General features: G+C 45.1%; 1 protein-coding gene across 5 annotated transcripts; it reads right to left on the reverse strand.

The window, feature by feature from the left end:
• Positions 1 to 205: 205 nt before the first annotated feature.
• On the reverse strand, positions 206 to 21254 carry LOC125717981 (beta-1,4-mannosyl-glycoprotein 4-beta-N-acetylglucosaminyltransferase-like). 5 transcript variants are annotated; one of them, XM_048991422.1, is made up of 6 exons: positions 21071 to 21254; positions 20344 to 20476; positions 19464 to 19487; positions 6211 to 6457; positions 4648 to 5891; positions 206 to 3973 (listed from the first exon to the last, which is right to left on the reverse strand). In XM_048991422.1, exons 4-6 carry the CDS (start codon positions 6454 to 6456, stop codon positions 3865 to 3867), a joined length of 1599 nt encoding a protein of 532 aa, XP_048847379.1. In that variant the 5' UTR covers position 6457; positions 19464 to 19487; positions 20344 to 20476; positions 21071 to 21254; the 3' UTR covers positions 206 to 3864. The 5 variants fall into 5 exon arrangements, with proteins under 5 accessions (XP_048847379.1, XP_048847377.1, XP_048847375.1 ...); XM_048991420.1 differs by lacking the exon at positions 19464 to 19487 and adding an exon at positions 20765 to 20858 and having other exon boundaries at positions 21071 to 21252; XM_048991418.1 differs by lacking the exon at positions 19464 to 19487 and having other exon boundaries at positions 21071 to 21252.
• Between the last annotated feature and the right edge of the window lie 441 nt (positions 21255 to 21695).

Below are 21695 nucleotides of genomic sequence, written 5' to 3' on the forward strand. Positions count from 1 at the left end.
TGCTGCTGCAATAATGCGAATTTCCCTTTTTTGGGATTAATAAAGGTCTGTCGTGTCTTAAAAAGCTAATATAGATGAAAAATAATCATAACAAGATGACACTAACCAAAGAACTATTCTTTTTGCTGCAAATGTAACACTAAATACTTCATTGTCAATTAAATGGCCACTGAGCCCTAGGAACAAAACGAAGACACATAAATAATACTGTGAAAAAATGTTAATTTATTACATATATTTTCTGCAAATCATTATTATCAAGGTTAACACACAGCTGGTCCTGGAAAACAGGTTTTTTGCTTGAACTCAGTGATTAGAAACTGGACACTGATGCAGCACAGGACAATTTTACCCATTCTGTGTTAAAAAATTATAGAAATGAAAAAGTATTTCTCTTTTTTCTCCTTTACCATGCGACTGCTGGAGTTGTTTTGACCCCATTATAAAATCCTGGCACAGGCTCCCCCCTTTATTTAGGTTCCTTTGGTCAAAATATACCAGGAAATTTGGTACCATTGTACAGTTTTCACAAGTTGGACTCCGGAAGTCAAACAGAGTAAGAGAAGGATGACTGACCCCCTGTAGGATGCCGGATGATCAGTCTCCATGTGCTTATGTTGGTTTGTTTGGCTCAGTTTTAAGAGGGTAACGTTTGAGCCATAAGCTCTTGGTCTAACCAACCTCAGTTGTATTTTCAGTGACCCAGACACGGCTGAAGAATCACGAGGGACTCATGACGCCACGAGAGTCAGCCGAACCATTTCAGGCTGAAGTGTGGAGCTCACTATGACTGGCTGACGGGCTCTCATTCCCGCTTCCACCCTGGGTGAGTCATAGAAGGGTTTCTGAGGCACAGCAATACATAACGGAGCAACGACTCCCTTAAAGCCATCTTTGAAGTACAGCTGGAGTGCAGCATTGATGCTAGTGGGTACAAGCCACAATATAACAGATGCAAAACAACACCCTAGAGCAGGGTAATTAAACTCATTGCCCAGGGGCTGGCGTAAGCAGACTTTAGAACAAAATCAGTCTCTGGATACTCATCATAAAACAAGTCTAAATCTGTTCATGAGTTGCAGATGTACTTTTTGCAAACACAGATGCACAGCCATGTTGTCTGCAAATCATCTGAAGTGGGTGCAACTTTACATCTCGCATTATGAGACATGAAACCAATTGCTTGAGTAGGCCGGCACACCCAACAGGGTGCTGGATTGAGTGTTAACTCCTTTGTTACCAAGTCAGCCAAAGTTTGACTGGGGAGCCCAAGCACTCTTCATACAGGGAGTAACCATCCTTGAAAATGGGTTTGGCAGACCTGGCAACAAATCGTGCATGTAATTGGAAAGTGTATATGCTCTGCTTCGCTGTTTGTTAAAGGGTGTATTTTCATAGAGCACTTTGCTCCTCTACCAAGTGCACACTGGGACAGCCACACACCCCTTTGTATTCCAGGCTGCTGACATGATCATCCCTCTATAGTGGCAGCATGTGTAATCACAGCTCTCAGTCTACATCACTATAACTGTTTGTATAACTCAGTCTACGTCACTGTGACAGTGTAAATCACTGTCAGTGTAGATCAGTGCATCGTTCCTGTTGGTCTGTCACTGTAGTTTTATTTATTACATCTGTTGGTCTATATCACTGACTGTGTACATCACTGTAACAGTGTTTGTAATTAAGCCTTTCAGTCTATGTCATGGCGACAGTGTGCAGTGTAAATTGCAGTCAGTGTACATCAGTGCATTGTTCTTGTTGGTCTGCATGACTCTGACAATGTACAACATTGCCAGTGTACAGCAGTGCATCGTTCCTGTCAGTCTGGGTCACCGTAGAAGCGTTTGTAATTACATCTGTCAGCCTATAGAACTGTGACAGTGTACATCATTGTTAGTGTACATCAGTGCATTGTTCCTGTCAGTCTGTGTCACCATGACACTGTACATAACGGTCTGTGTACATCAGTGCATTAATCCTGTTGGCCTGTGTCACTGTAACAGTGTTTGTTATTGAATCGGTCACTGTCTTTAATTTTATGTCATTGTGTCTCAGTGTCACCCATTGCTGTAGCTGCTGGTCAATGATCCACAAGGTGTGTAAACTGCCTTTGTTACATAATAATACACTCGTGAAACTAACAGGATCAAAACTATGTATAAATCCTGCCTTTGGACAAACAGCTGTTTCTGAGACTGAATTCTGGCAAGAACTCTGCAAAGGCACCAGGTCACTCTCTGCTGTAAGGTCAAGCATTTACAACACGGCAGCAAAGGGCTCATCTTCTGTAAGCGAAACCCCGAGATCCTCTTCACAAGGAGAGGCTGCTAGGATCTTAAATTCCAAAGTTTCCAAATTCCACGTTCCATTGTGGGTTAAGACATTATTAGTACAAGTCACTATAATCAATTATTTGCTAAATCAACACCATGACAATGGCATCTAACAAGCAGACTGATGCTGATGGACACTTTTGGCGAGACAGTGAAGGACGTTAAGATCCGGTGGTTATTTATGGCTGAACGTGAGACACATAATACACAGGAGTGGAATGTGGTCAGTCGGGACGGTCTTGTTAACCTTGTGTGTTTTCTGCTTGACTTCTCATGTTACATATTTGATTTTTTCCTCTTTGAAAACCCAGGCACGCTTCAACAATAAATTATATCAAGAACAAAATCGCATCACCATACCAAAAAAAAAAAACTGACCCCCTCAAAAAAGACAATACACAAGAAATCTGTATACAATTAGTTGCAAGAACCACGTTCCTCCTAAATATCTTTTTGATTTTTTTTCAGAAATTTGTTCATAAGAAAAAATAAAAAGAGTAAGTAAAGCCATCCAAGCAAATATTTGCTTTTGTGGCACCTGGATTTTTTCATATGAATCAATCTGCGTAATTGGACACTCAGATACACATACAACGGTAACCAGGGAAAAAAAAACAGATAAAAATCAGTGACAAGAGTATTAAACAATAATGGGCGTAAACAACTTTGAAGTCCCAACGTCGAGTTTGCAGTGGCAGACAATGGCGACTAACGTATTGTGTATTTAAGAGAGTAGATGTTGCTTTTCCTCTACTAATTACACTGTTTAAGGTGCATTTATTACTCAGGGGTGTGACAACTGAATGGTTAATTGGTATCATGTTAATCACCCACAGGTTGATTTATGTACCAAACTTTTAAAAATACATTGTGCGATAGGAGTATGTTGTAACGCAATATTTTAGGTGACAAAGGAGCCGTAAACACACTGATCAATCTGTGGTAAAAACAAAGAAAAATAAAGAAACAAAGCTTGAGAATTCACGCTTGATTGCAGAGAGCACGGCCCTCGGCTCAAAGCGGATGAATCCGCCTCACACTGACGATTCTTTGGCAAGAATTTAAAAAACCAGCGATAACTGTATATTGGTCCCAGGTAATTATGTGCATTTATTTACAAGCAATTTCATCTTTTTGCACAAACTTTTTTCTTACTACAATCCCTTTTCATAAAAAAAAAAAAAAAAAAAAAAAATATTCCCAATTTACGACAGTGGTGTGTCCCTGAAACCCCGGCTGTGCCCAGCCTTGGCGATGAAGGCACAGCCTGCTGCCATCGCAGTGGCAAGCTGGGCGCCGTGCCCTCCTGCACAGGGCTGTTTGGATTTCAAGTGGAAACTGCGTAGATGAGCAGCACACTGTGTAACTTCACTGGGAGTCCTGTGACGGGCTCTTCCACTGCGCGCCCCTCTGACACTCGAGGCGGCAGCAGTGTATACTGGGCCGATTACAACCTTCCGCAGACATTCAGTGTGATCTCAGGGCACTACACTGCATTAACTGCAGCCGTGAGCTTGTGAGCCGTCTGTCATTCTCTGCCACGTGCATGAGGAGCTGCAGCCTCGGCTGACCGGGCAGACAGCAATGCATCTTGGGAGGCCATCCATGGAGTCTCCCTCTGGGGGTCTGTGCCTGCTCTGGGGAAACAAGACAACACTTGCAGAATGAGAGTATTTTACTCAAACTTGCCCTGCCCCATATTTCCCTTTTGCTTGCCCCCCCATTCCTCTCAAAGTATCTTATATGCCGAGCATAACTGAGTCTTTACTCTCCCATTGCTGGTTTTGTTGCCGTTATTCTTATGATTAACTTGCAGTGTCCAGTACTGTAATGATTTTGCTTTTCTAATAATACAAAATGTCCCGCATACAAAAAAAGTATGTGAGGTAAGTGGACACTTTGTAGTCAATGTAAGTGAGAGACTACCAAGTAATAATGCATAAAAATATATTTCACTGCACGAAAGTCAAACTCAATGTACAAAAATGTATACTGTTGGTCTTTGACTGGGACAGCAGGAAAAGGTCAAACAACAGTTTGACACAGATGTACGAAGGCAGGACCCCAAAAATAAGGTGATAAGGGATAAGACTTAAGACCTGGGAATATGAGGGAGACTCCTGCTCATCTGGTCCCAGGAATCATCCTGTCTTATCAGGCACTAGCCTGCATTTACAAATAAATCGATGGGCACAGCAAGGCAGAACAAGGAGCAGAATTCAGGGGCCAAAGAGCTGAAAGCCCTTCCTTCACCCAGCTGTATCACAAACTCTTTCACAGGATACCAGACCCCTTCCCTCGTGTCTGTTACCGTTCAGTCAGTGCTCCCTTTTTGGCATATGGGTTCTCCAGCATATAGCGATAGCGGTCATAGTTTTCCAGCAGGTATTTTGGAGCATACATGGGCTCCTTGGCGTCAGAAGGCGGATATTCCTGAACACTGCCGTCGAACCAGCCCCCGGTACGGATCAGCTCCCGGATGTAGTTTAGGTCCCGCTTGTCCTCGAAGTCCCCCCAGCGAGGGAAGTCTCCATTCTGGGCTGAGACGAGCTTATGGAGGATGCCCTCTGGTGTAAAACACCATGAACAGTGCCAGCCAGCAAAGTGGACCGGGCTCCCGATGGACCACTGGACCAGAATGTGACCAGTCTCATTCTCATACTTGCGGAACTCCGGCATGGTGTAATAGTCCCGCCGCCTCAGCTTGATGCCATCACCCTCGTAGACCGCGCCGAGCATTCGCACCGTGCACCCGGACAGCACCTCCAGCGAGCCCAGCTGCTTCCAGAAGAAGCCGTAGAGAGACTTTCGCATGTGGAAGGCGAAGGGCTCTGTCCAGCCATCAAAGAGCTTGAGGAAGAGGATGCCCTCTTGTGCGGGGATCTCGTCTGCATCATTGATGATGAAGACATCATCCGGCCTCAGTCCCCTGACCCGGGACATCCCATTGCGGGTCAAGAAGGTGCGCAAGTAGTCGTCAGCAATCCAGCCGTCCTGCCGCCCACCTTGCGGGAAGTGGTCCAGGAAGATGTAGAGGATCTTATGTCGTACGTAATCATAGGTCCCATTCAGGAGAAGGTGCAAAAACTGCAGAGGCCGCCCCTCACCGTAAGCCGTGAAGTTGGACTCGCACACCAGGAAGAGGTCCACCGCTTGGGCTAGCTCGTGGAAACGGACATGTAGCAGGTCGAACTCGTGGTTGATGTTGATGGCGTTGATGATTCGCCGAGGGACCTCCCTGGGCGTCAGCCTGTCTTTTGTGGGCAAACTGGAGTGGTACACCATCGTGGGGACGCCACAGTAAGGGCCGTGCCACCCATGGCGACACACACACTTGACGAGCCGCTTGCCCCGCTTGGCTTTGCCTGGGAATGTCGGCTCCTGTTCCTGGTGCTGTAACATCCTCCGCTGGCTCGACACCATTTGGTCCTCCTTCGGAGCAGCTGTTTCAGTCCCCTCTCGGAAGCACAGGGCTCCTGCTTTGGTGCGCACAAAGTATGACGCCGTGTCGTCTTGAAGCTTGACAATACGCTGGTGGAGACTCCCAAACAGCTCCTTGGAGTCAAAAAGAGTTACATTTGTAGAGTCATGATTCTTCACCACGGACACCTTATCAGATAGGGGGGGGGCTGGCCTGATTCCAGAAGGAACACTGGGACACCAGGGGTTCGCATCAAAGTTTCTCTGTCCACCCCTGACCAACCCACCCATCATGACAGAGACATCAGAAGACCGGTCATTTTTCATCTCTTCTTGACACAAAAAAAAATATATGAAAACATGAAGATAAATACAAATGTTCGCACTTGATTTCTCTTTTACAGATTATCAAGTCTTGGCCGCGTTAGCATAGTGTTACCAGGTGCTCACTCACCTCTACCTCCATACTTCTCTGGACGTCCATATTGAATGACTCACTGGGCTGAGTGCTGGTCAGGGGAAAGGGCCGGGCTTTCCAGAAGAGGCCGCTGACCATTATGAATGACTTGATGTTGGGGTAGGGAGCGGAGAGTTCCCGCAGCACAGAGACATAGTGCAGGGCCTTGTAGTAGTGCAGGAAAGAGACGACGCACAGGCCCACTGTGCAGAGCAGAAACAGCCTGTGTCGTCGCATTTTCATCCTGTGCAGAGAACAACAAGAGTGCAGTCAGTCAAGTGTCTCCTGATGTTCTGGCTAAATTGTAGCAAAATCATATATATGAAAACACCACATGTATATCCAGTGGTGATTGCTGAATCTTTTGATAAATGAACCCTGCCTGCAATATGAAAGCCACCCGAAACTACCAATGAATGTCGTGGTTTTTGATCCTTCCCCGCCAAATCAGAAGTCAGAGGTCCGCTTGTGTAGTATCCAGAATTCAGTCTTTATTGCAACAATGAAGTTACAACCAAGGCCGGACATGTAAAAGTGTGTCCAGTACTGTTTTACACCAATTTTTATATAAGTTCTTATCATTTAACAATATCTCGTCACCTAAGCGTCATCATTCCTTCAGCCATTCACAATAATTGTTTTTTCCCTTAATCCACACCCCTAGGTGATACGTTTGTCCATCATTTCTTTTACCGTTTGGTCTCTCGGCTGAACATAATGGTGGCGCAAGCAGCTACACTTGTTTTTTTTTAAAAATGCTCAGCCATGAACTTCTGGTGAACTCAGGCGAATCCCTTCCTTCAGTAGTAAACCTTAGCAGTTTCAGCCATTTACACATTGTCTAACCAAAAGGTTGATAATATATTTGTCCTTTAACATAGTGATAAAATATACCTTAATAAAAGTGAATATTCATAGTGTCACGCCCAGCTCGTACGATCCTCGTGGTTGCCACGCCCCCCTGATTATCCACGTGTGCTTCCCTGATTGTACCCAGCTGTGTCTAGTTATTTTGCTCCGGCCTGTCTATTTCAGTCCGTGTCGTACCTCAGTTCCTTGTCTGTCATTGATGTTAAGTAGATGTTCGTGCTTTTGTCCCGTCCTGCCCTGCCCTGCCCGTCCTTATTAAACCCCCAGTTTAGCCCGATTTGTGGCTCCTTGCCTGCTTTCTGCCTGCCTGTACTTTACCCACGCTCACCCATCGTGACACATAGCTACTTTATGTTAGTCCTGAATATAACAGAAACTCAGACTAACAAAAGGTGCAAATACACTCAGTTGATTACATTGTGTTGATTACATTATAATGTTTACATTGTAATGATTACATCATGGATATTTGGCATACTTTTTAATAATATCATAATACTTGTATTCTACGTTATATAGTGCTAAATAATATCCCATATGAACTCAATGCACCACCACGGTCTAGCCCAGACCCAAAGATAGCCCACTGCCAGCTCAGTGCAAGCGGTCTTCGGGAAAAACACAGGGACACGTTTTCAACCTGGGGTAAGCCAAGGAGCTCCGTCTGTGACCTAACATTTATGTGGCCGGAGAAATTCCTGGAGTGCCGAGACCCGGTTGTGCTCTTTCCATCACCGTTGAAGTAACTGGAAGAAACGGGGCTTGGTCACCATTTCACCCGAGATACGCGTTGGGCAACACGACAAACATGTAAACCGGTTCTGTAAGACGCCCGCACCATCCATGGAAAACCCTTCAGGGATGCCATCTTTCCAGTCACCGGAATGCAGCAGAAGCCCTAATTCACCTTCAAAATCAGGATTGTGCGTTACTCTTGGGGCAACTTATCACACAGTTTAGCTGACCAGGTACGTGCCACCTACGATTTTGTGCTGTCGAGCTTCGCTGTAAAAAATAGTCCAGGCAGTCACCACTGTGCCCTACTAGCAATTATAGCATTTCCTTGTATTAAAATCTCCTCATACTACAGAACTGCTAAAAAACTAAGACAATATTTAAGAGGTCATGGTGGCTGTACAAGGGCAACTCGGCTCGCCGACTTCATTTCGTAATACCAGCAAGACACACATAGCGACTGGCAGTAAACGCAGGACGCCGGAGTACACTGGTTATCTGCGACAGCCAACAGCGAGAGGCGTATCGCACACGCACAGTGAACCAGAGCGACTCCTTAAGAACACAGGCAACCAGCCAAGTATTTGGGGAACTTGGCAAATGCCAAATGGGGGGAGGGTGCCACCCTCCCCCCCATCTTCAGCCCTGCCTTCCTGACTAGCATGCATGCATGCATGCATGCATGCATGCAGCATGGAGATAACCAACTGAAGTGGAGTGGCATGCTTCCGGGGAACACCGAAAACAGGCAGAGTGTCTCAGGATGGAGGAGGCTCACTTCTGCTTTAACACAGCTGGTGAAATAAGGCACCCTTCTTTTCTTGCCGTTCTGAAACAAGGAATCACAGTGCTTTCATCCTTTTTTCTTTATTTTTTTTTTTATTAATTGCCTTTGGGCAATTTAAACGGTCTTCAGCTAGAGCAGTATTTCCCAACCCAATCCCCAAACTGTGGGCTTCTGGCAGGGAGGAGAAACACTGACAGGGTGGGAAACGCCGCTCCAGGGCACTTAAAGCACAGATTTGTAGCAGAAAAACTCAGAATCCATTCCTTTCATACTCATGTCTTTAGGGATTCATTTTTACAGTCCACAAGCGAGTGTAAAGCTTTGCATACCAGGGGTGTAACAGACAAAATATTATCAAAACTGCAAACACAAACTAAGGCAATGTGTCTGCACAACAAAACATGCAAATACAACATTTGCACATTGTAAAAGTAAACATGCAAATTTGAAGAAAACAATAAATTGTCTGGCAAAGTCTCTACTATAGAGTATAATAATTTATAATAATAATAAATTTTTTTATCCCAGTCTGAATTTCTTGGAAAAAGCACCTTAAATGCCATAGGAAGACTGATTTTGCCTTGTATTAGTCGTACATGCACTCGGATGTTGTCGTCTCATAGGAGTTAGCATGGATGCGTAACACATCTAAGTTCCGTATAAATGGAACCAACAGACAATCTTGGTCTTATCAACCAGGCATACTCTCTCTCCAGTGCAGGTGTCATTTATTGGGAAGCCAAAACGTTCCCAAAACTACCGATTTAAGTGATTAGGGAAGGTCAGCAATAGTAACTGACTTACAGTAACAATTAGCATAGCGTTTTCCCAGGCGCAACATCTACCTGTAAATTTAGGTTCTACCCGGGTCAATGAATGTATTCTTCATTTGTTCCATTATGAGTACTGAACCAAAAATGATTTACAGCGAATGTGTACCATTACAGCCCAATTTCATACAATTATGGATTGAAACAGACATAGAAATCGGGTCTTTTAAACTGTATAACCAACTTGCAGTATAAAACAAATGCAACCTACCACAAAATAATAATGAGAAATATAATAAATCATTCAGAAATAAGTCTAGCAGCATACCAAATGCAAACCAAAGTCATAACATTTAATATGTTAATAGGTGATTGGAATTTTTAAACAAATCACTTTCTTTTTAGGTAAAAGAAACTGAGCTCCAGGAGGACTTGCTGTTGTTTAGAGAGACAGGATGACAAAAGACGTGTCTTCTGATACAAACGATAACAAGATTGGCCTGCAAAACCTGCAAGGTTTTGTTCAACTCCACGTCACGGTGATTTGCAAGGGTAAACCAGAGCAAAACCTCTGATTGTTTGATAACAGGTATGCATTCAAAGAGAAGCAGGACCATAAAGAGGAACCACAAGTTCCTCATGGTCAAGCCAGAGAAAAATTTTCAACAGCTGGGTGTCTGCATGTGTTCAAAAGTGGATCCCAACTGTGTCGCAAAGTCAGTGAGAAGGAACCGAAGAGATGGAATTCAGAGCGATGCAGAATAAAGTTCCCAGTGCTAATGAAGCAAAGCATTTCTCAGCCTCTCTTCGTACTGCTCCACGGAACTCTGATTACTTGTGATTACAAGTAATTTCTTGCCTGCACCTGTGTCCTTTTCACCAGCCGTCTGCCTGCTCATCCCCGTGCGAACACAAATCGCCAGAGCGCGACCTCAGCCTGAACAAAGCGATCTGGAGTAAAAAAATGGATCCCACCTTTTGCAGCAGAGCCGAGACACCAGCCTGCGGACCACATTCCGCAGGATGTGCCGGCCGGTCACAGCTCTTCCGAGGACAGCATCCCCGTGTGTCAGCATGGGGGCCCAGGCGCAGAGCGGCCTCTCAGCATCCGCGCGCTGCCTTGGTCACAACACACAATGCGTCCCATTCTGCAAGTCTGGTCCTGCTCCCGCCTCTCAGATGTCACACTTTCTCAGATTCTCTCTATGCATACAATAGCTTCCTTCTCTGGCAGGCTGGCTAGATACAACCTCTCCCCGCCCCCAGACACCCCTCCCTTCCACGTTGCCCTCGTAGGTTCTCCCAAGCATAGCCTACTTTTCTTGAGGCACAATCAGATGCAGAAAGGAAGCCACACACACACACACACACACACACACACAGATTTTGAAAGCACAAAAAAACGAGAGTAGGAGCAAACTTGAGCTCCGCTGTCATACCTGGCAAACAGGTACAGGCATATCCCACTTGGTCTCAGACACAGAAGTTAGTTCGCCACATGACCTGAACTTTCGCGTCACTTGGTAAACTGGACGGCCTTGGGCGGCGTGAAGCCGCTCTTTTGCTTAATGAAGCGCGACCAAAGCCCGATCTGCCTGTCCACACATTTGGCTGACAAAGAAAGGTTGTAGGTTTATCCACGCAAAACACACCACTAAGCAAGGACAAAACATCTGACACACGCGCACGGGGAAGCATCAACTGGGGCACGCAAGCCGCTTGACACAAAATGACAGTGTTGACTGGAAAAACACAGTGAGCCATCTAGTGATGACGGTAGTCATGGATAAAGGGGATATGAACTGTCAATGAGTCTGGCTCTCATCCAGCTGCAAGTATTGTGCGATTAAGGAAACGAGGTTCTTTTTATGAGAGGTTCAGTGGAATCCCTTAGCCTTGTGCCGTTTGACCTAAATATAGGCCTGAAGATTTGCTGTGGAAATCGGCATGTTGCATTTCGGAATCTGGAACCAGTTTTTCTCCTATTTGGCATAAGACAGACATACATTTATTGACTCCTCTCTCCTGCCTGCAGTTTCTGCATCATTGGCATTAAGCCATTTCAGCCCCACCCTGTCCAACCCCAGGAGGAGGAATGCCGCAGATCAACCTGCTTCTTGCATGCATGATTGTGCTTGTTGTCCTAACTGGAGATGCAACCTGGGACAAATGCCATGAAGATGATGCAAATCTTGGAACACATGAGGGACAATACAATGGCATGTGGCTTGCTGGGGTGAGCCTCTATGCCTGTGATCAGAAGGTTGTCGGTTTGAGTCCAGCCTTGGCACATCTGCGGGTCCTTGAGCAAGACCCTTAACCTCCAGCTCCCTAGGTGCTCCTATGGGTGTCTGCCCTTCGTAGCCAAGTTGCTCTCATTCACAGAGAGCAAATCAGGGGAGGCGTGAGATCAATAAAAGGTATCAATTATTATTATTAACACTATTATGACAGGACAAACCACATGATTCATGCGTGTTTGGGGGCTGCAACAGTACTACAACAAAAGCAGACCCATGTGAAACAAAGCAATTTCAGTCTGCACAACATCCCAGCCTAGTCTGTATCTCTCACTCCATTGTCAATTATCCATCCCAGTGGGTCTCAACCTAGTGACCATATGTTGAACTAAAAACTTGTACAACTGATCTTTTCTAACCTGACAGCTAACCTAGTAAAAGAAAACTTCATATATCAGACTGCTAAAAACACTGCACTTTTGTCTTGGCATAAAAACACACAGTCCACAGATGGGTTGGCCATGTTATGATGGGAGCCAGGACTCGTCCATAAGCAAAAGAAATCATATCTTGTACCAGAAAACTGGCAAGTAATGTTGAGCCATCCGAAATCTTTCCTGATGGTTAGTTGCTAGGAGGAAGGTGAAAACACTCCAAACGTACGTAAATGGCTGAATTAAATTACCTGAGCTTTTCAAAGACGCATGCAGGTATATAAGACAAAGGAGGAAGTCAGTTAATCCGGTGGCCATTCCAGAAAGAATTCCTTCAAAACAAAGGAAAGTGGACCCCATTGAACCATGAGATGAATGTCGACTACTCCTTGTAGACAATGCAACCCTAAACCCTTAAGCACTGCCGATACAGCATATTTCAGCTGAGACTGTAATTAAGGTAAGGTTTCACATACACAGGAAACCCAAAAGGTTCCTGCAGACCAGCATTTCCATCTGATTTATTTTCTGCATCATGGCTGGTCAACCAGTCTTTCTGGAGATCTACAAGAGCAGCTTAGGGGCAGCATTAAGGAAGCAACGTTAGGCAGCCCGGCTGAGCACCAACAGATACTCCTGCGGTCCGTGACTTTAATATCGTTCCAGAGGAATACAAAACAGTGGGACAAATGGAGCTATTTTGTTTTTTTGTTGTCAGCGTTTCCTTGTCCTGAACCAAGTTCACCCTGTGAGTTATTGTATGGCTGAACTTTTATAATGAATATTATGATGGGGTCCAGAGCATGTATGAAAATGACACGACGTCCTGAATTGAAAAGCTAAATCCGTAAAAAACACTAATGACTGCATTACACCAGCAAAGCGCTCCTGTGACATGAATACTTCAGCGGGAGAGAACGTGTCGGGAGAGAATGTACAGCTTCGAAAAGATAAGGAATCTCTGTGTCTGTGACCAGAACGTTGCTGGTTCAAGCCCAATCTCAGCACGTCTGTGGGTCTTTGAGCAAGGCCCCTAACCCCCAGCTCCCTGCTATGGAGGGCAGCTCTCCACAGCCTGCTCGCTCTCACCTACAGAGAGCAAGTTGAGGGAGGCCTAAAGAGAGAGAATTTCCCCACGGGGATCAGTAAAGAATCAATTTTCATGTTTTTAAGACTCTGCATTGTTAGATCCTGGTTTAATCCTAATTTTGCAGGCAGAAGGCTACACTGCGAGGCAAGCTGCTTTCAGGCTCAAAGTTTCTAAGACAGCAGTACACAAGAACAAGGTGAAGCAGGAGACACTGGGAACGACCAGAAACCAGTCAGGTAGACGGCAGAAGCAATGTACTAATGCCAGAGATAACTCATCTGACAGTTGCTCATGAATCAGAGGATGACATCAAGTGACCTTCCAAAGGAATGGTAAACATTATGTGCAGGTGTGAAGTGCACTGCTAGGACATCAGTGCATCGTTCGCATCAAGCTCCTAGAAGCAGGACTGAAGTCCTGTAAAGCAAGGAAGAAGCCCTTCATCAAAGAGAAGCAGGGAAGAGTCAGGCTGGAGTTTGCAAAAAAAATAAATTCACCCACACACACATACCTTTTTTTTCTTCAAATAAGATATAGGATGACAATACTGAATATCAAGCAGCAAACATTTTCAATAGAAGCCAACAGCATTCCTTCTTGGTTGTCAACAGCACGAGAGCTTCGGTGGTGAGATTAAATACCACGATTAAAATCAAACAATTAAAAATTACTGTGTCCCGCGGAGAAGCTGACGGAGGGGAAAGGCCAGGAATCATCGTTACTTGGTTCGTTTCATTTTAAAAACTTGACAGACGAATTTTGTAACTGGCAGTTTGTTTCACTATAGAGAAAGCTAAAGCCTTAAAATGGGGAATTTTTCCAGTTAAGTGCACTTTCAGTGGCTGTCAGGCTTCTGTTTTCAGAAGCCTTTTGCAGTTTTTCTGTCCTTAAACACTCACCTTCTGTCATAAACTGAGACAGAGAAGAGTCTGCTGGTAGATACGCTGCCCGTAGCAGCTTTACTTAGATTCATGCAACATTGATACAGGCAGAATTTATTTTTGTCTTTAGTCTGAGGCTTCTGTCTGGATACATTTCTACAATGAACAGCTGTAGTGGTATATTTGGGGGGTGGGTGGTAACCCTGTGTTTGCATTTCATTTTTTTTTTTGCCATAACTCCATTTTGAATGGGTCTGATATCTCACACAGCTTTGACTCGAAGGCAAATTAAATATTGGGGTGGGGGTCGTCCCCAGAAGTGTCAATTCACACCCAAAAAGATAAGAGAGACAGAGAGGAACAGCCCAAATCCATAAAACCACAGGGGCTGCTTCTAAGCTTTGGCTAGTTAATGATCATTTTTCAGAAGAGTGGTGCAGGTCTGGTCCAGTGGGGGCAGCTGAGCTAAGCTGCCTTCCCAGCCACAGAGAAGGTCCACTGCCTTTTGTGGTCCCGTCCCGTTTTCTTAGCAGTACACTGGATGCTTACCGATACCAGTTCCAAGTCCAGCATCAGAAAGGGGTTAGGACATGCAGCATCAGAAGTAGCACTTCATCTGGGGGAAAGAGTAATGTGGGATTTCTACATTCCACTAGCAAGCGAGATATAATCTTTTCATCCTTATGACGCCTCATTGGTGCTGTACTGGACTTTTGAGGTTCAAAGCTTAATGCATAAGACGCACAGATACGGCTGATCCACAATATGATCATCAGAACTAGAGAGACACTGAAACAGCAAGCCAACTATCCAGCACTACAGAACTATAAAAGGACTGGCGGAGGGGCACCCAAACAGGCAGGAACCTGCGACCAGACCGGGGAAACACAGAAAGGCTTGGTGGCAGAACAGTGCCCCCACCTTCTGAAAACTGACATGTGCCAGGCGGAGAACCAACAGGAGTCTCAACAGCAAGTTGCTGCCAGTCCTGAACACCGGCGCCATTTTCGACCTTCCGGTTCAGCAGACATGCCAGGTGCAGGGAAGAGAACCTGGGTGAGGCCTTCACTGGGCAGATGAAATGCAGTGCACAGGTGCAGTGTGAGCTGCCAGGACCTTAACTACACCAGTGCTGTCCCAGCGCACAGACTTGCACCAAGTACAGCTGGACACACATCGCCAACGACCAGAGGCGATTCTAAGGACACTGGGGGCCCCCCCGAGGTAAAAAGAAAAAAACCCCAATGCCCCCACAGTAAAATGTATTACCTTAGTGAAAGTGTAAATTAATATCAACAAAAAGAATTGAAGAAGTCCTTTGTTTTCACTTTTACGAAAAACAGAACACACAAATAAAGCGGATTTGTCAATGCTGGACCATTTGCTTTCATGCACAGATGCATACATAAACGCACAAGCAAACCAGCTGCTCTAGATCTGGGTGCGGGGAAAACACTATATGATTACCTGCTCCACTTTAAAAAAAAAAAGAGTAAATAATTTAATGGGAAGCATTTATCACTACGCTACCCACATAAAGCAGAGCAGTCCAATGAACCGGCGAGTAACAATAACAGTCCCGTTTTTTCGACCTTCCATTTTGACACATGAATTCGAAGCTTCGTACCACCTGTGAGCCGAGATGCCCTCAGGAGCTCCCTTATCTCCCCAGGGTGATGTGAGCTCTCCACTCCTGTGAAGCTTTGTACCACCTGTGAGCCGAGATGCCCTCAGGAGCTCCCTTATCTCCCCAGGGTGATGTGAGCTCTCCACTCCTGTGAAGCTTTGTACCACCTGTGAGCCGAGATGCCCTCAGGAGCTCCCTTATCTCCCCAGGGTGATGTGAGCTCTCCACTCCTGTGAAGCTTCGTACCACCTGTGAGCCGAGATGCCCTCAGGAGCTCCCTCATCTCCCCAAATCCCCAGGGTGGTGTGAGCTCTCCACTCCTGTGAAGCTTCGTACCACCTGTGACTTCTACTTCAGAGCCAACTGACAAGTGTCGACTCGCCTACTGACAACCAGAGAAAGTGAACTGCATTTTGACTCATGAGAAACGTACTATGGTGTTCAAATTTCTGGTCTCTAATACATCTGTGATTATGCAATGATGCACTGTTAACTTCTGCACTTTGGCACATTCTGTGAATTCTAACCCATGTTACAATGCTGCTACTCAGTGTTACGTCAGGTTACACGGCTGCGATAGTTAACCTAGTAGTATACTTTATTGTGCACAGACCTCAATCTCTACTACACTCACACTTGCTCATTTTATATCAATAATTATATTCTCCATTACTTATTTTAATGTTTTCTATTTTATTATTTTACCTTATTTTAATCACTGAATTGTTGTTTGGATTTTGTTTCCATTTTATTATTGCTACTACACCGGACCGGAGTACCTCATTTCATTCCCTTTATGTACAACATGTTTTGGAATATATATATATATAAAAAATCCTCTTTCTTATCCTGCAGGTTGCTATTTGGATGCTATCAATGTTCAAAATGTCAGTCTCACTGATATATGAAGTTGCTTACTGCTGCATGATATCACGATACAATTCCAATTACATGATGCATGCGGCAAATATTAAGGAGTTGTGACATCAAAATGCTGGTATTCTCTATCAACCTGGCATAGCCTTAGGTTTATGGAATCCAGTTAGTGGAGTACGCCACATGGCACCGGTTTGGAACATGATGGAAGCGATAAGCACTGAAGTGGCGGTGAAGAAAAGGACAGCTCAGCAACCACAAGCATCTTTTAGCAGAGGAGATATCATGGATAAAGAGTGAAAAACATGTCAGTAGCACACTTAAAAATGACACGTTTGTTAAACATAAGAGCACACCGGACTTATACAGATTACTAACTTTTGGGCATCATAATATGTTTCTCATTAAAATTTTAGTCTTACTACTAATCAGAGGCGCAGTGACTGGACCGGCACAGCAGGCAATGCTCTGGGGCAGCTGATTACATAGTACCTTCCAATGACAAATCTGCTTTATTTGTGCATTCTATTTTTCACAAAAGAGAAAACAAAAGGACTTATTAAATGTTCTTTGTTGACATTATTAATTTACAGTTCACAGTAAAATAAGTTTTACTATACTGGGGGAGGGGGGAGTAGGAAGGCCCCCTGGCCTTTTTTTCCCAGGGCCCCCCAGAGTCCTTGAAATCTCCTCTGTTACTCATCTGCTCACCAAATTGTGGACTTAAGTAAAGGTCCATTTAGTACCGAAAAGTCAGTGCTTAGACTGGACACCTGTCTGCTAAAGCCCTGGGGATTACTGACCATGTGCCTCTTAACCTCGATGTGACATCGACGCGATATAATGGTTCATTAGTTAGGTTCATTGTGGACCGCCGCACACCACAAAGTGCTTGGGGATTCGAATCCCAGCCCTTCTGTGTGTCTTGTGTGGATTTGCACATCCTTTCTGTGTTAACAGAAGTGATCAGTCTTATATGAGCTACTATACATTTACACAGGTATCTTATTATGCAAGTAAAATAATTCAAATTATAGTTGACAAATAGTTTAAATTTTGGACTTGCTCCCAAGTTGCGACAAAAAAGGAGAGAGAGGTTGTTTTCTCCTAAAGATCTTCTCCGGAAAGTAGATGTCAAAACACCTCACCTCACTCTCCCAGCCACTGAATACCGCTCGTCAGCTCCAGTACTTCCAGATCTGGCCTTACAAATACTGCACTGGTTTTGCCGTTTTCATCCTCTAGCTGTACTGGACTGGAGGGATGATCTGCCTGGGGGGCGGGGCCAAAGCCTGGGACCACCAATGCTATTGGCTCTCTCTAGAATAAAAGAACTGGCTGACTGTGGAAGAGAGAAGAGAAGAAAGAAAAATGCAGCATCTTACCACACCCACTAGTGAAGCTACGATATGTGTGAGGGTTGTGTGCAGGTTGTTGCAGCTACCTCCATTAGCTGTAAGCGGCTTGTGTTATTGTCTTACCCTGGGCCGGAAGAGATGTTCACATCAGTCAACATTAAGAGGCCTCCCAAACCATGCTTTTAGAGAACATTGCTGAAGGCCAATTCACACTCTACAAAGGATACAAGCCGTGCAGAGTGGCGTTAATTTAGTCATCGGGGGGGGTGCACTGTGTGTGGCACAGACGTTGGGACTTGTGGACTTCTCGCACGTCGGTGCGCATCAACTGCACATGTGCATGGAAATTAACTAGTGGCTTGTACTGTAGTAGGTGGCAGAAACATTTGCGACCACTGTACAGTTACTCAGTCAAGGACGGTTTTCAGTAGGTAGCTGTACAGTATGACGGGTGGAATAATCTATACAGCACCAATCAAATGTATGGACATACCTACTGAAAATCATTTCTTTTTCAACAAAATAATGACCCTAAGTATCCCTCGTGGTTATGGAGTAAATATTATCTTGTGAACAAGGACAGAGGTGAAGTGCTGCGACAGATGACCTAGCCCCCCACCTAATCCCTACAAAGCTGGTTTGGGATGAGCTGGATCGAAGAGTAAGACCAAGGTAGCCAACTCGTACAGAGAATTTGTGGAAACTCCTTCAGGACTACCGGAGAAGCATCTACAGGTGGCTACATCTGGAAGCTAGTAATGCTGTCAATGAAGCAAACGCCATTTTGAAGATGTTGAGATGTTGAACACTTCTCAAGGTTGGTGCAATATGCGATTTGTATTACTTCCTTGCCTGGAGGCCTTTTGCCATTGTTAGGACTGTTAACCCAGACCGACGGATATATCCTACATGCCTCTTGTTACAGGTCCTGCACTCTTCTCAAATGAGCCTAACCCATGTGATATTTACCACATACTGTACACTCAGCAGTTCATACTTCCCCACAGCCACACCTCCTGGACAGGGTCATGGTGAACTGGCAGCCTGTCTCAGGAAGCGAAGGGCTCGGAACAAAGAACGCTCTGCTTGAGACGTGCTCAGTTCATTGTAGGACACACACACACACACACACACACACACACTACACTATGGGCACCTTGGAGACACAGATTCACATGAATGCATGTTTTTGAACTGCAAGAGGAAGGCAAAACATTCAAAGAATGCCCATGCACACTCTACTCACACGACAGAGAGCCATGAGTGGTAACTGGTGGCAAAATCCCAGAGGTGCAGGCTTACACTGCATCCCCGGTGAGATCCACACCTTATTCTCAAATTCCCTTACTTTAACCCTAACTTTTTTTCACCACTGCATAAACAAATGTCTCCTAATTACAACAAAGTCCGCATAATGAACTGTGAAATCATGACATGAATCAGGTTGTCAGTTTAGCTCTGTGTCAATACCCTGTACCAATAAAAATTTACACCGGCCTTCTAAACAAAGATTCTGACGGAATTCAAATCCTGGTCAATGCATTGTTAAAGTAAAAAAAAAAAAAAAAAGCAAAGCAAATACCTTTCATAGGTAGAGCCCGTGGGTCTGGAGTAAAATGAGAGGTTCGGGTGGCCCACGAGAGAGAGAAAGAGGAAGCAGACAGAAACAGATCGTGAGAACTGTTCTCTTCGCGTGTAACCCTTTTTACTTAGTCTTACACTACATCGGTTGTCTTAATCTCTTAAGTAAATGATTAACTCTGCGTTCAGGAAAGAGCACACTGAAGATTGCATAGGAGTCGTCTTTACGATGAGTCTCTCAAGCATGACCTTCTGCCCCTCTGCTGCACGGATAGGCTACCAAGTTTCAATAGGTATCGTTATGATTAACAGTCTCATTACCTATCCGAGTGTGACATTTCACAAAATACTCTCATGGTGCTTCTAACCATCACAAAAACTCCTACTGTACTTTTAATCGCAGATTATTAATAAACAAAAGCCATTCCAGGAGAATAAAGAGGTTTGAAAGTTGCTCACATGAGCTTCATTCTGTCAAATCGCGCAAAAATGGTTAGATCCAATGTTTTATAATACACCGCAGTTCCACAGAAACCGGTCTAAGAATTAAACAAGGATCCGGAAGTCTTACAGATAAACACACAAACAACGCGCCCACATCACTACAGCTCAAGTGTAGTAACAGGGTCACCGTGGAGCCGGTGCATGCGGCCAAAAGTGATTAAAGGCACTGGGCGGATTTCTACTAGAAATTCAAAATGTTAAGTAAATTACACCGACCGATACCCATTATATTTCTGCCTAATGATACAAAAAATGTCCAGAATTAACCTGTCATTGGCATATCTTTAACATAGCTTATACTATGTTTTTGGTTCCCAATACAAAATTTTGCCGGGATACCAGCGACGCCAAATCTCCCACTTCAGGAAGGATCTTACCCATCGCTTGGTCTTTATCAGATGATCACTGCAGACACGTCCCCGCCGGCAAGAAGAGGCGATCACATCCCCGTTTCGGGGTCTCGCACCGGTGCTGCCTGCTCCGCTCCCACGCGGCGCTCTTCTCGCTTCTCTGCATGGTTAAAGCATGCAGGGATGAAGGCAGAGGTAGACGGCAGCTCCTGCGATTTGTCACCCGGTGCGCTCTTTACGATAACGGATCGCGGCGAATAAACGCGAGCAGTTCCGCTCCTTCATAAGGCGCATTCCCCAGAACCGGCGCACAAAAACATTTGCGCCTAGACTTAAGAGACCACTGAGCTCCCAAAAAGCTTCGCCCGTGACACGATGCTTGTGCCGCTTTTACAATTCATCGCCCCCACCCAGGCATAATTTTCCTCTTATCTGTGCGCCTATGTACCGTTCGCTTGTAAACTCATCCCCGCTGCCTTCTGCGCCGAAGTGACGCCCTTTCCGCTCATATTACATGCAGACCCCCCCTTCTTCCTTTGAGTCTGAAAAAGGAGAAAGAAGGGGGACGAGGAGGGTAGAGGGGCGCAAGAAAGGACAGCTCCACCATGCTCACCAAAAGGACGAGGAAAAACTGGTGGAAAGCTGCGATAAATTCTTACACCACGAAACACTTATTTCTGTAGTCTGCTGTTACATAAAACGCGTTCAACACTAGAGCGTAAACGAAGCAAAACGCTTTTAATTAAAACATTACCTTTCCTTCGTTTACGTGCGCCGCAGCCCAGCTGTTTCGGTAAAAAAGAAGCGATTTTTAGTCCTTTAATAAACTGCAAGCTTTCCACGTGTCAAACAAGCTTTGGGTTTGAGAGACTGCAAACGGCAGCCGGATGCTCATCTGGACCGTAGGCAGTGACACCTGCTGCAATCATCAAACCCGCAGCGAGAGATAAGTACAAAGGGAAGAAGACCCTTATAGTTTCATATGATTGCGGCTAAACGGTTTGAATTACACTTGTTGACAAAAAAAGTTAAGCACCCAGAATGTTCCGATTTGGAAGTTACTTGCTGCATGTGCAGCCCAGCGATAAGTATGTAAATTATTCGATTTGCAAGGAGCTGGCACGTCTAGTGGGAGGCATGGTGGTGCAGTGGTTAGCACTGTTGCCTCACACCTCTGGGACCTCTGGGTTCGAGTCTCCGCCTGGGTTACATGTGGAGTTTGCATGTTCTCCCCATGTCGTCGTGGGGTTTCCTCCGGGTACTCCGGTTTCCCCCCACAGCCCCTCTACCCTCCTCGAGGCTGATTGGACTTGCTAAATTGCTTGTAGGAATGCATGTGTGAGTGAATGGTGTATGAGTGTGCCCTGCGATGGGCTGGC

The sequence above is a fragment of the Brienomyrus brachyistius genome, chromosome 22 (assembly GCF_023856365.1).
Source record: "Brienomyrus brachyistius isolate T26 chromosome 22, BBRACH_0.4, whole genome shotgun sequence".
Taxonomy (NCBI): Eukaryota; Metazoa; Chordata; class Actinopteri; order Osteoglossiformes; family Mormyridae; genus Brienomyrus; species Brienomyrus brachyistius.